Source organism: Plectropomus leopardus, chromosome 3, assembly GCF_026936395.1.
Source record: "Plectropomus leopardus strain MGB_pleo_1.0 chromosome 3, ASM2693639v1, whole genome shotgun sequence".
Taxonomy (NCBI): Eukaryota; Metazoa; Chordata; class Actinopteri; order Perciformes; family Serranidae; genus Plectropomus; species Plectropomus leopardus.
In genome coordinates, this window is record NC_142178.1 from 15,119,749 (window position 1) to 15,134,745 (window position 14,997).

Genomic DNA, 14,997 nt, shown 5'->3' on the forward strand with positions numbered 1-14,997 from the left:
TGCAACTGATTTTAATGAAGGCTGTTGGACTCATGATGCTCTGTGATTTGGTGTGATTGCTCTCCAATAGTTTTCTTCATAAGATTTGCTGTCTTGCTGTTGACTTTGACCTTGTGTATATCTGCCATTTCTTGCAGCAAAAAGGTAATGTGCACAAATTTGTTCAACAAAGTTTTAGGCAATGCATAAGTTATGGTTTAACTTACTGGTGTCTGCTGCTGTCTTTTTAGGTTGCCATGTCTCTCCAGGCCAGCAGGGGGCAGCAGTCAGTCAACCAGGGGAACTTTGAGGCTGACTATTATCACCTTGGTGCTTCCAGAGCTGAAGGTGAGCCAGGAACAGATCTCAGAGGAGCACATCTGGCATGTAATTGGATCATCCAGTTGTTTGTTTAATATTAATCAAGGCTATTACAGTACTCGAGAGAGCATGTGTAAGAGTATACATTTATATTTTTTTTATCTTTGTAATGGCATTAATAGATCTCCCACTTCAAATGTAAAAGATCATAACAAATATGTGCTTCGTTGCTTAGCTCGAAGAAGTATTTAGTAAAAGAATTTCACCATAAGTGGGACCAAGTCACTGTTTTGCAATTCACAGATAAGTCTCGGGTCTTTGCACCGGAGTTGTGGGTCAAGACAGGAAAGTTCCAAGTCATGACTGACAACGCCTGACTAAAGTCCTAAGTACTAAACTTTCAGTATCAAGTCCAAAACAAGTCCTAATGCACTCTTCCCAAATGCAATACTAATTTAACAATGTAATAATACATGAATTTTTCCAAAATCATGAATGCACTTTAAAACTTGTAGTTATTTGTAAAAGTTTTGTTGAAACAAGTGCCACCGAACTTAATAAAAAAAAGTAATGCTAACATCGAACTTTTATAGAATAGAGCACTATTAACCAGTTTACCAGAATCAATTTAGCATATTTCTGTTGTGTCTTGTTGTAAAATGTAAATTTAAAATTGTAAATAGAATGTTTTGTTATTGATGTATCAAGTATTTTATATGTTTGTTGATATTTAAGAACTCACCTCACTTATCATAAAGACTCTTTGATTTTATTTTACTTTTTCCTGTGTCACACATTAGGAAAATGAATACCAGGCAACAGTATTCTGTGTAATATTAACATATTACTGCCAACACTGGTCACTTGGCATATCCCAGTCACAGATTATCCCAGTGACAGTCTTCTACTGTATAAACACATCCTCATCACTTTAACAAGTTAGATTTTGAACATAATAATTAGGAAAATGAACTGTTGATAACAGTCCCAATCATCAATACATTCTGAACAATCATTTTAAAGTTCCAAACACCTTCTCGAAACTGTGTTTGTCCACCACATGTCCAAAGCGAGTGGAGAAATACATCGTCTCTGGACCGCTGTATCTCTTTAACTTAAGTATTGTCTCGTTTACGTTGTCCCCTGTATCCCCGATGGTCATAACATCTGACACAGGCAGGTAGAAATCATGACGTCTGCCCCAGAAGGTGAGGTGGGACACTTTGAGCGTGGTTTGGGACTGGTCCAGGTACATAATTCCCACAACCCTCCTGAAGAAGTGACTGGCAGTGTATAGCATGACACCAGCGAACAGCGCTATCCCAGTTGTGTAGCTGACAAGAAAGAAGGGGACTTCTTCCTGGAGGTAGAGGATGTAAACCGGGGGCAAGATGACCCCGGTGATTGCAGTCTGGAGCAGTTTGAGCCTGGACACAGCTCTGAGGAGCTTAATGTGCGGCAGCTTGTAAATCATGGTGTACTTCTGTGTAGGTAAGTCAGAGTATCTGACCAGGGATGTGATTTTTGACGTGAGTGGTCCACAGAGGCCCTGCTGGATGGCTGTGTGATCGGGTGAAAGAGGCTTCAAACCATGAGGTGTTCGACCTGCGAATAGACATGATCCTCTGCTGCAGGACAGGATGTGGGAGGTTAACCTGCGTAGCAGCACTGACCTGATCTGTAGAAAAATGACAGATACATCTGAGATTTCACTACAGCCAAAACCACTTGCAGATTAAGTGATTTGCAGAAAGTGTCTACAGACCTTTAAATTATCATTGTCATTTTCATCTCTGGTTTCATTATCTCAAGTAAGAACATTTGCTGTTTTCCTTATTCTTCTACAATAGTAAACTGGATATCTTTGGGATTTGGGCTGTTGGTCAAACTAAACAAGTAAAATGAAGGCATTACTTAGGGGCTCTGGGAATTTATGGTTGGCAATTTCTTACTTTTTTCCTGACATTTTATTGACCAAACCACGATTTGTAGATGAAAATAATGAAATATCAAAGTTACACAAAGTAATAGAATACATAAATATAACTCACCGGTTAATACCTGTCTCAACAACATTTTAACATAAATCAGGGCTTTTAATTGGATTGCATTACATGATACAGGTGTTGCTGTCATTTGGCCAATCTATGGCTGCAGTTACTTTTTGTGTGATGTAAGGGACTGTACTTTATTTATCAGAGAAGGGTGTGGCTGTGATGCAACTTTGGTTTTTTGTTTATACAAAACAAACATTTTCCATCATCCTCCCTTAAAGACTAATGGAAAATGCATCACCCTCCCTTCATCTTAAATAACCATATTTTACAGTCTCTGGCTATGATAGATGGTGTGATTTTAGAAGAAAACGTGCCTTTCAGGCAACCTTGTAAAGATGAATGTTCCTCCCTTCGCCAAATGAAAAACATAATTCCCTTCCTTGTCCTTGAAAATATAAATAGTGCCTCCCGAGGTTTTCTAAAACCTACATTTTTCACGTCAGGTTCAAGGAGAAACCTTCTTTGCAGCCAGTTGTATAAAAATATGGGCAAATTAATATAAATAATTAATTATATGTTTATTGTTTGTTTTTAAATAGAAGTGAAGCAGACAAAACAAAACAAAAACAACAACATAGAAACACAACTCCTGCCTGAGCTGTCAAAGCAGCAGTTAGCTCATATGGCTAATGATCTAAGCTTCACATTTTTCGGATCTCTTGCAAAACAGTGAATGCAATACAAGAAGGACAGAGGCTCACCATGGCCGGGATAGGCTAAGTATCAGAGGGAAATCTAAAAAACACGAATCTTCTTTTCAGAAATAAGAGGCAGAGACAACACTTTCAGAACTGTTAACTGCACTTAAAGGGCTCTGCTAACAGGAAGCACATGCTCTGACCCGGATGTACTCATCGACGTCAAGCATTTAGGTTTGTTTGTTTATGTGATCCCTCGCGGGAAAATTGAAAGTTTCCTATTTAGATACATTTAATTTAGATTTTTTATTAAATGATCACTTGAATCCAAACATGTAAACTTGCTGTAATAGATGTTCAGTTGGCGGAAACGACGTGTGACTCGCGGCAGCGCTGTCATATCCGCCGCAGAGAGCAACCGTGAAGACAACCGAGGCTGATGGACAACCGATGTCCTGTTTATCTTGTCTTATCACAGAGCACCTGCAGGTTTTCTCACCTTTTTTTTTAGTATTTCATTGATCTGTTTTAGCCTTTGGGGGATTTAATGTCGCCACTCAGCTAGGCGGAGCATGACCTTATTTCAGATAGGACTTTTGGAGAAACTAAACCTCGCAGGACGGGTTAGCTGAGGAGGTCCTCTCAGAGACTGTATGGGCGCAGCCGGCTGACAGGCGGCGGGGCTTCATACTCAAGTCGGAGAGACAACGGAGGACAGCAATGCAGCAGCTGGGAGAGGAAGTCACCCTGTACTCGGTTGTCTTCGTCTTGGTCCTGCTTGCGACCCGGAGCCCGGTGTGGACAACCGCCCTCACCGCCTCTCTCTACCTATTCATGATCATGTTCCGGTTCCCGCAGCTACCGATCAGCCGAGTCCGGCAGGTGCTGCACCCGGCCAAAGGCACTGTGGGCTCTGGCAAGGTGTCGGTGATCGCTCACCGGGGCGGTGGGCACGATGCGCCGGAGAACACGATAGTAGCCATCCGGGAGGTAAGAGGATGTTTTGGGGACTTTTTTCCGAACAGTGTAGAGAGTTGTGGATATCCTAAAACCCAGAAATAAGTTCTCACGTGAGGAGGTTAATGGGTTTCTTGAATGGGTTTTTTTGGGGGGCTGAAATCAGGTCTGTGGTTAACACAAGTTTAAAGGTGAGCTACGTTCATTTTCAAAGTTTATACATCTTTGCACTATGGTTTAGGACAGTTCAAAAATATTAGTTGCAACTGTTGCAACGAGCAACTGTCTCCCAAAATCAAAAAAAAAAATGAGTGCTAAAACCTCAAATTTGCGATTTTACAGGGTAAAAAGATTGGAGCTGCTCCATAGATAGTATTTGGGAAAGATGCAGTGTTGGGAAGGTTATTTTTTAAATGTAATGCGTTATAGATTGCTAGTTACCTTGTTAAAATGTAATAGGTTATGTAACTTCTAATTACTTTATCAAGGTAATGTTACAAAGTACATTTAATTACTTACATAACAAATGTTTAAAACAAGGCAATAAAGCTGACAAGACTGCAAAGTGTGCATAAATGTTGAGCTAAAATTTGTCTCAGCGGCTTTGCTGACCCTTGTTGTCCAAAAATATACCAAAAGAAGGCATTCCTGCTCTGCACAAAGATGTTAGGCAACAGAATGAATGTTTTATTCAACATATAAACTTTTTATTGAAAAGATGTTTTTCAGATGTAACCCCTTTGTAATCACCAACATTTTGATTAGTAACTGTAATTTAACTGCATATTGTTTTTCCTCAGTAAGTGTAACTGATTACAATTACATTGATTTTGTAATTTATTCACTGTAACTAATATGTAACAAGTCAATATCCATCATAGGACATTATATATGACACTGATACCCCTTTTTACCAACAACGAACTGGTTCCTGGTTTTGATCAAAATTAAACTCAGCTGGAACCAAAAAATAGGAGGTTTTTCTTGATCTGAAGTGTGAACCAAGACAACAGTGGGCGTGTCACATTTTACAGGCTGGAAAGAGAGGATGGAGAATACATCAATGGAGAAGTCAAGTGAGAAATTGTTGTAGCATTTACTTGGTTTCAAACCCTCTTATTTGTCTGTCCGGCTCTAGGCCAGTAAGAATGGGGCTACAGGTGTGGAGTTGGACTTGGAGTTCTCAGCAGATGGTGTCCCCATTCTGATGCACGATGAGACTGTGGATCGGACCACCAATGGGTCAGGATCACTCCGCCAGATGAAACTGTCCGAGCTGGGTAAACTGGATGCAGCTGCTAAACATCGACTCAGGTGGGAAAGAATGACCTAAGAATTCACATACTTGTCCAAGCATGTGGACAGATGGGCAGACATTGAACATTTTCTCTTTTACACATTTTGTGCAGCCGATGCATTATATTTAGAAAATTACAGGTTTTTGCAGGTTGCATGTGCAGCTGACCTGTTAATTAAGTACGAGGCTGTGTGAAATATATAAGTCCTTCTTTATAAAGCCACTAGTGCTAAGAGAAATGCAAGCTGATTTGCACAATCGTTTGAGAAAGATGATAAAAGCAAGAGACAATTGAGAAGCAGCCTTTCTGCTAAATGTCCCTAAAGTGGCAAACTTGTCAAAGGTGTGGCAGATAAGACAAGTTATGCATGTTTTCTGGGCTAGCTGGAGGCTTCAATTGTTGAATAATGTGAGCTGCATTTAAGTGCTTTGTGACTTTAGTGCATTTGTCTTGCTGATGTAGCCTGCCTTAACAGCAGGTCAGAGTACTTTCTTTCCTCTGATGGAATGTTTTTTTTCTGTTTCAAATGTGCTTTCTACAGCACAACTGCCTGGTACAAAATATATTGTTCATCTACAGCTGTTAATGATGCAGAATTAATCATTTTACAGTTACCATGTGGAGATGTTTGATAGCGATAGTGTGTGAGCATAGATTTGGATGCTGGAGGGCTTGAAGGCATATTTGCAAGAGAACACTCAACTAAGATGTTAAAAATACATTTAACTCTTTAATCAATCGAGAAACAAGAGAGACAAGTTACTATTAATACAGAGACGTGCTGTTGGTAATACATCTGAGACAAATGACCTTCGGGTTTCTAAAAACAGCTCACCTCAGAACAAGCTAAAGAAGACAGAAAAATGCAAAACAGTCTCAGGTACAGCCAGGAAAGATTCAAGTACAAACACCATCTAACTGTTTTATAAACTAAAAAGTCTAACAGTGAGTGAAAAAGGAAATTTCATCACCAACATTACTTGATATTAAAACACAAAAATAGTAGTTGGGGAAAAAAGAGCACATTTGACACTTATACTACTTAAGATATCACAGAACATCGGCAGCGCTCAAAATTATTTAAATGGGTTTTAAAATCTTTTTGATTTGTCTCAAAAATTACAGAAGAGAGGGGAGTTTGTTATCCCCCTAAACCAAGGCTTTACAGGTCATACTTAACCTTCAGGCAGGAAATACTATGACAATGACAGCACCAGAATACTAAACTACATATAACTGTAAGCTTGTGCCTTAATAATGTTCCAGGCGTGCCAATATATAGTAAAATATGAAAAAACAAGAGAAATGTTTCTTTTTCACAGACAAGATATTTACTCCATGATATCAGTTTGCACAACGCTACCAATATATTATATATATATTTTTAATGACTCAAAACCATACAGTCTGTGATGTCTGATTTGCATCATAATCATATAATTGTAGTTATTGTATTAGCCAGCCCTCCCCCTGCAGAATGTGGACTGTCTACATACAGTGTCACACAAATGCTAAGAGCCCTTATATACAGAGACTCATGAACATCTTCACATGCATTTCTTAACCTTGGCATCTAAAAGTGTTTCTCAATAAAAGTTCAAGCTAAAGTTGGATACTTTTATGAAAATAACTTAATGTCATATTTGCTGACACTGTCGCGATGTACATACAGTACAACATGAGACAAAAATCAGGTTCCCTCTCCTCCTTGTAGTGCTTTTAATAGCATTTGCTAGAATCTACTTGGGCTAAAGGAAAACATATTACAATCAAATTAGTGCTTTGTTGCTGTTCGAGTGTTTCTAACTAGCCCGCCGGATCACCTAGTTCTCATTTTACAGCTAAACAGTTCACCAAAATATGTATCTGAAAACATTTTAGGTGGCAATACAGTAACAGAATCTTGATTCATGTTTGATCAGCGCTGCCTAGTTTGACAGTTTGTGGGCAGTTCACGAGCAGCGATTGACATGACTGACAGCTGCGTTAGAGTTTCCTTGGCTCTGATTGGTTGTTTGTGTTTATGTGCATTGGATTCTTGCAAACACCATTAGAACCAGCATGTTTTTTTTCACAGATTATCAGTCACATGTTTTTCTGTGGGTATGTAGTGACAGTTTCAACAAACATGCCAAATTATTATTCACATAAAAGTTACAAAGTAGAGCTTTAAAGTGTAATGTTTCCCACAGAAATGGTGAATTTGTTTGGAAAGGATAATATGAATGTCATCCTGATATCCCACCAAAACCTTTGTGTTCTTCATCACCAGGCACAAGTTTGCTGGAGAAAAGATCCCGACTCTGAAGGAGGCGGTAGAGGAATGCATCAAACTGGAGCTCACCATCTACTTTGATGTCAAAGGTCATCCAGATGAGGTGCATTCAACAAAAATAACAAAGAAAACAAGAGTTTATTATGTGCCATCTGCATGTCATACTTGTTGACTTAATTGATTTGTACCTAGTCAGCACTATATAATGAAGACAAACATGATGTTTTGATTATTATGTTCCAAAGCTAGCTTTTACTGTGCCCTAGTTACATAATGATCATAACAAACTGAGCAAGAGACAGTCAGTTTTGCAGTTTCTAGCTTAAAGATGCAGTTAAATCATTTACCTCATAAGCTTCGTAAGCTTTAGTGTGTTTAAGGCTAAATTTGATATTGCATCTGTGTACTTTCCTTACTCGGCACATTTTTAGATAAAGATGGACTGTGGAGCTGCAGTCGACATTGTTGTTTCAGGTTGTGAAATTCTTAAGTTCAGGGCCCACAGCAGTACATCTACATATACACAGCTGCTAGTTACCACCAAATGTTTGGACAGGAACACACACACACAGAGACCTGACTCCTCACACACACAACAGTTGGCTGTCCAACAATGTGTTTCTCCTCCCCTCCCAGGCAGCCGCAGCCCTTAAAGAACTGTATAAAAGGCATCCAGTCCTCTACAACAGCAGCATCGTCTGCTCCTTCGAGCCCAAAGTCATCTACAGGGTAAGAAGGCGCCTTGAATTTTGTTGGACTGTGTTCAACAACAGCAAAAGTATATAAAAAAAATATGTTAACAAACCTTCACACAACTTGTACAGTATAATCCAAGTCCCATTTATCCAGTTGTATGCTCAGTACTTCCCAAACACATACATTTTCACTAACGCATAACAACATGAAACACTTTGCCTGTGGCAGTAATGTACAAAGTCCAACCCAGGAGCCAACTGTGGCCCTCAGACTGATTTTAAATATCCCTTGGCTTGTCTTTCAGAATATACTATATGATTATAAGAATATTTAACTTAATTAATCAAGCAAGATCACGTTGCATTAGTTGTCATTTACCTCACGGTGGCAGGACTATCATACAGTTTGAAGACATGCAGCAGGTACATAGGTGAAACTAATGTTTTCCTCATTTACCTCAGTGAATCAAGATTTACTGTGGAGGTTTGCGAGAAAAACAATTTCATGAATTCAAGGTAATACACAGAGTAACTGATGCTGCAAATGATCTTTTGCAGATGAAGTAGTCATTTAAAGCAGGGCTTATTCACTATGGTCATAAACTAAATTTCCATGTTATCTAACAATTGAGTATGAAATCTGATCACTGTGGGAAGATCAGCTTGCACCTCATTGGCCATGTTAACGATATCTCCTGAGCTATTACTTTACATGTTTTTGACTGAACAATGCCAGCATGCATATTTTTTTCCATGGAAAACCACTAATCCTCCCAATGCTCAATGCTTGAGATCTGGCTCATTGTCTCTGGCACACCAACAATGTTGGCAATACAAGCTAGGATAAACTGACATGTACGGCTTAACTAACAGGCAACAAATGACAGGCTTTCTGGATGAAAGTAACAACGCTGATTTGTTTCCCTTCAGATGCAAAAACATAAACAGTCTGGTATAAACACAGTTTATACTGTTTGAAGCACATCTGAAAGTATCTGGAACAAAAAAGACTTGCTTTTTGTCACTTTCTTAAAGTTAACATACTGATACTGATTAAATAAATGGAAACATTTGCTCACATTCCTGTCATGGTCATGTATGGCGTTGCTGTTGTATCCATCATATTGCTAACGTTCACTATTATTTAATCTCTGTCTCTGTTTCACTCTGGCCCAGATGAGGCAGAGCGACCCAGAGGTTGTCACAGCTTTGACTCACCGACCTTGGAGCCTGAGTCGGTTTGGAGACGGCACCCCACGTTTCTCGTCTCTATGGAAACACCACTGGATGACACTAATGGACGTGGTGTTGGATTGGGCGCACCATCACATGCTGTGGAAGCTCTGTGGCATCTCAGCCTTCCTCATACAGAAGAACTTTGTCTCACCGTGAGTCTCCACAGCTGAGATCATGCTGTCATATTCTCTCATCTTTACTAGAAGACTGGAACTATTCATTTGGATCACAGTGTGTTTGCCTAACAAATCCAATTCCTGTTATGAACTACTCAGGAAGAACATCAAGAATCACTGAAATAATCATAACTGTGAATAGCTGTAGCCCTTTTTGCATAGAGATTGCGCTATAGGGCCGCTTCAAAATCCTTTCCTTATGTCTCCTTTGCATTTTTACACAGAACTAAACAGCGGACGCATCATGGTGCTCCTGTGCATGACTTTAGACAGTATGCTGTAGGGATGTAACGATTCACTCAGCTTATGTTTCAATATAATTCATGATACTGGGTTCACGATACAATTTTCTCACGTTTTTTTTTAATACTAAATGAAATAACAGAAAAAATATTACTGAAAAATATTCTGTTAATGATTTCAAGCAAAAATTATACAAAATACTGCAATTTATCTTCTTTTCTACGTCAAATTAAAGAATTCCTTATTATTTCTGAGGTAGGGTATAAATGCAAAACACAAACTATGCAATGAATGCATTTCTGGACATTCATAATGTTCCCTGCTGTTAAAAAACAAAACCTTTCATTTGGGACAGACATAGCTGAAGAGCAGAGTGGGTGAATTTTAAAGAACTAAATAAGACATTCCCACTCATGGGTGATAAGCTGGGCACTCTCTTTGGCTCCATTACTTGTTTGGGCGAGCAAGGTTAGCTGTGTGGTTGTCGATAGTGAGGAACATGCGTGGGCGGGAATGACCAGAAATCCTCACTATGATGCCAGCTATTTGTGTAATTCAACACCCTCTTGCACATTTGCAGACTGATTTTGTCATGTCTGTTATCTTCTAGCCTTTATTACTTTCTGACTTAAGGAAGGCCACTTAAGGCCACCACACTTCCGATTTGAAATTGGGGGGTGCATCTTCTATCTCAGTATCACCTGTGGCTGAGCCTTTGCGCCGTCTTATTTACATTGGAGAGCTGTCTCTAGTCTCGGACATGAAATTGGACGTTGAACACGTAGGACGGTGAACACATATTGACGTGGCACGCCGAGCAAGCGAAGTCAAAAGCAGATTATGCCCTCTGCTGTTCAAAAAGAGTATTTTTAACTGCCTCGTGATGCATTGTTACATTCCTAGTATGCTGGCATTGCAGAATCAAAAAAGGTGGGACAGACGTGACATAACACAACAGTGTCTGCCTCTACTGACTTAAAACATATCTGTTGGCAGCTCTTCCTAATCAATAACAATGGCATATTATGGCAACAACAGTCATTTACCGAATTTGTAGTACAGCCGCTGATCTCGTCCTATGCTTAGAGCTCTAGCTCCCAAACCTCATTGTTTTCCCAGTTTGCTAACATTATCTGCTGCTGTTCTTCTGCTTTGAGTTAGCTGCTAACTGCCATCAGCTACTTTTTAACACATCATCAAAATGTGACACCCATGTGCCCTTGATCCCATGCTGCTGGCTGTCCCTTCCTGCTGTTACTACCTCCATTCTCAGCGCAGAGACGAGACCACTCTATCCGCCCATTCTGTGACTGAACCTTATACACAGCACGCCAAGGCAGAACAATGCGTCAATTGTCTTATCATTACTAGAATACTCGAAGACTGAGACTACTCATTTATTCTTATTTTATGTAACAAAGTGGATTCCTTATTTACACACTTCAGGTAGAACATTACCAATCAATGAATTAACAATAACTGTGTCTCTGTGTGCTGTCTGCAGGGACTATGTCCAGTACTGGGCCCAGAGGGGGGTGGAAGTGGTCGCCTGGACAGTAAACACTAAAGTGGAGAAGGATTACTACCAGGAGCTGCTGCAAGTCAACTACATCACAGACAGCCTGGTGGAAGACTGTGAACCCCATTACTGAGAGACGACCCAGCACAGGATGTATTCACACACATGCTCATTACAAAGATCAAATCCATGTGAAAGGACCATTTCACTGTCTACTCATCGTTACCCATCATGTGGTATCAGGAATGAGAACTAATGCCACTCCTTTATTCCCGTGCACACTGTCCCTTTGTGCAGGTTTATTTGAGGCAGTCAAACTGACCGTGAATTGGTGCCATACGTAAGAGGCATGACATGCATTTATAGACATTTTGGAAATAAGTGTCTATACTGGACCTTAATCAAATGTACTGTACTGTATTCACAAACTCAGGACTGTAATGATTGTTTTTTTCTCTCAGTAATTGAGTCTGTCTTTGAACTAATCACTGTCTGTGCTTTTTATTTGGTAAAGACCATTAATCTGAAGTAAACAACCAAGAAATGTTATTACTCATGAAAAACAAATACTTATTTCAGACTAACACAGATAAAGATTTTATATTGTTCACAAATGCACATTAGAACTAAAATAAAGAATTAAATAAGACAAATGCACAGTGAAAAAAGGAGCTTCTCATTTTTGATTGTGATGACTGCATTAAGCACAGTCCATAGCAGGTCCATATTGTACTGTATATACACAATACAATATAATTGTCATACATTTTAAAATTAACATTAAGATTTAAGATATGTATAGTGTTTGTGTGAGAAACATGATTTGGTTTCATGGTAACAGAATCATAGCATATATTGTAGGGTTAACTATTGGTGCTTTCACAAAATATTTCATCTGTAAGATGTTCGATAAATAACCAGTCATGTGGATATAATAACTAAGCAAGTAAAGGCAAATAATAATAAAAAGTCTGGTATGTTCAGAAAATAACATCACTTTACTGTAATACAGCCTGTAAAACCAGGAAAAGACAACACTTAAACTATTATGATATCCCAAAATTAAAAAAAACGATATCTGGTCTCTTTTCAGGATATCGATACAATATCAAAATATTGCCTTTTGAAAGGTTTTCAGACTCGACTGTGTTCTGAGCATGTCGATAGACTACTTCAGACCCAAATATTTGCCTTATGCTCATTTGATGTAGGCTTAATTTAATGAGGAATACTTGACAATTTAAAAATCATTAAAAAGTTTATTGAAAGGAAAATGTGAAAGACATTTTATTGTAAGAATAAATAAATGAATATTTGATTTCATATGATTTATGATGTTTTTGTGCATAGTCGAGTGGAAATGTGTACAAAATGCTGGACATCTCACTTTAGAGTACAACTGGCGTTTGTCGTTGGATGTTTTCTCTGACAGCTGAGACCAGGGGACACTGAATGGGTCCATTAGAGATCAGTTGTTTCAGCTGACACTGCAGCCAGGCCCCATGCAGGACAGACATTACTCAGTAGATCAACCCTAAAACTAATGAGATCAGGGGTACTCAGGTTGTCTCAGAAGCCCTGAAAAATACTTTGGATGCCAAAGTTTCCAGCCATACTACTTTAAAATGCTAATCAATTTTCAATGAAAAATACAGGAATGGTGTGACAGCTGATGAAAACAGTATCTCCTACCACACAAAGTGACCACAGTTTGGCCTCTTCTGTGTAGTGTGAACTGTTGATGATTAGCCTTTTGGCCTGGAGTCTCTGGTGATTGACCCACATAGTACAGATGAATGGGGGGGTGAGTGGGAGATGTAGTGTTAGATATCAACCTGGATAAGCCTGTCTGAGCCGCTTCTTTCCTCGGCTGATCTTCAGCTTCTCAACAGACTGTCGGCTCACACTGTGTAGAGTCACTCAGGTGGATTTCACCTGAACAACACGGAGTACCTGTGATAAGATCTTAGATGTAATACAGTATATCTAAGATCTTACAGGAAAGTTACAAAGTATGCAGCAACATTCGCTCTTGTATAAATGCTACAGTGGATGGCCTTAAACTGTAGATAAAGGAGAAGAGAGAAAAAGATTTTGTATGCTTCTGTGTGACACCATGCTGTCAGTCCTTATGAGTTAAATGGTATAAATTCGTCGGGCTCTCTTGCATATTCTTCAATATGCATTTACATTGTGAGCAAAACTCCAAACGTTAGGGAAAAGGCCAGTTTGATTTCACTTTTCTACATCAACACGTTTATCTGCGCGTTTGGTTTAATAGGTGAAAGGTGATCGCTCCTGCACGAGGGGCGTGCAGTGACGTCACGGAGGGGGCTTGCCCCGCTCCGTAAAGCAGTCAGACCAGAAGTAAACAGAAACAACGAGAGCGGAAATGGCATAACTTCAAAGTAAAAGCCACAAAAAGTAGGAGACTATAATCTCACTGCTTTGCATGGACTGATTTGCCTAATAATTGCACTTTACCATGTATTTAATAGAGTCTAATTATAGGCAATTTTCACATGGCACGTTTACCTTACACACATACTGTGGTATTTGGCAGTACAGCTGGGGATGGTTATATTTTGTGTGTAAATGTAACATATTTGTGTGAGTTTTTTACAGCGACCTGAATATCATGAAGATAATGTGATCATCACTGAAATTTTTACTTTTCAGAAACCATCCATCGATTTTCTCCACTTATCTGGGGCTTGGTCGCGGTGGCAACAGAATTAGCAGTATTCCAGATGTCCCTCTCCTCAGCAACACTTTCCAGCTCCTTGTGAGGGACCCCAAGGTGTTCCCAGGCTAGATGATATATATAAAATCTCCAGTGTGTTCTGGGTCTACCACAGGGCCTCCGACCAGTTGGTAGTGCCAGGAAGACCTCTAAAGGGAGGCACACGGAGGCACTCTGATCAGATTCCTGAACCACCTCAACTGACCCCTTTCAACACGAAGTAGCAGTGGCTCTATTTCGAGCTCCCTCCGGATGTCCTCACCTCATCTGTCTTTAAGGTTGAGCCCAGCCACTCTACAGAGGAAACTCATTTCAGCTGCTTGAATCCATAATCTCATTCTTTAAGTCACTACCCAAAGCTCATAACCACAGGTAAGTGCTGGGAAGTAAATGGACTGGGCACCTCCCATTACAAGGTTTGCGGGCATGTCCAACTGGAAGAAGGCCCCAGGGTAGACCCAGAGCGCAGTGGAGTGATTGCCTGGGAACGTGTCTGGATCCCCCTAAAGGAGCTGGGAAAGATTGCTGGGGAAAGGGACATCTGGAATACCTTGTTCAGCCTGCTGTCCCCCTCACACAGCCCCCGATAAGCAAATTAAAATGTGCGGTTGTCGCGATCATGTCCCATTCATCAATCTGACGTATTTATTGTCTCCTCAACACATAATAACACAACTAATTTATATAATTTAATTTATTAATATACGCCAGTCAATATTTCCAATATAATATATATGTATATATGACTGATACATAGATATCACATGAATTAATGCAGTTGTTTCTCATAATTTCACAACCTTGTGATATACAATGAGAATTAATACTGAACATTATACAAGCCTTAGACTGGATGTATT

General features: G+C 39.6%; 2 protein-coding genes across 2 annotated transcripts; one reads left to right on the forward strand and one right to left on the reverse strand.

Moving 5' to 3' along the window:
- Window positions 1-1,047: 1,047 nt before the first annotated feature.
- On the reverse strand, window positions 1,048-3,196 carry tmem186 (transmembrane protein 186). Its single transcript, XM_042485828.2, has 2 exons — window positions 3,059-3,196; window positions 1,048-1,978 (listed from the first exon to the last, which is right to left on the reverse strand). The coding sequence occupies exons 1-2, from the start codon at window positions 3,059-3,061 to the stop codon at window positions 1,313-1,315; spliced, it is 669 nt and encodes a 222-aa protein (XP_042341762.2). The 5' UTR covers window positions 3,062-3,196; the 3' UTR covers window positions 1,048-1,312.
- A 7-nt stretch (window positions 3,197-3,203) lies between these two features.
- On the forward strand, window positions 3,204-12,717 carry gde1 (glycerophosphodiester phosphodiesterase 1). The gene is made up of 6 exons (XM_042485317.2): window positions 3,204-3,985; window positions 5,091-5,266; window positions 7,523-7,628; window positions 8,162-8,254; window positions 9,397-9,608; window positions 11,380-12,717. Exons 1-6 carry the CDS (start codon window positions 3,716-3,718, stop codon window positions 11,525-11,527), a joined length of 1,005 nt encoding a protein of 334 aa, XP_042341251.1. The 5' UTR covers window positions 3,204-3,715; the 3' UTR covers window positions 11,528-12,717.
- The last annotated feature ends 2,280 nt before the right edge of the window (window positions 12,718-14,997 follow it).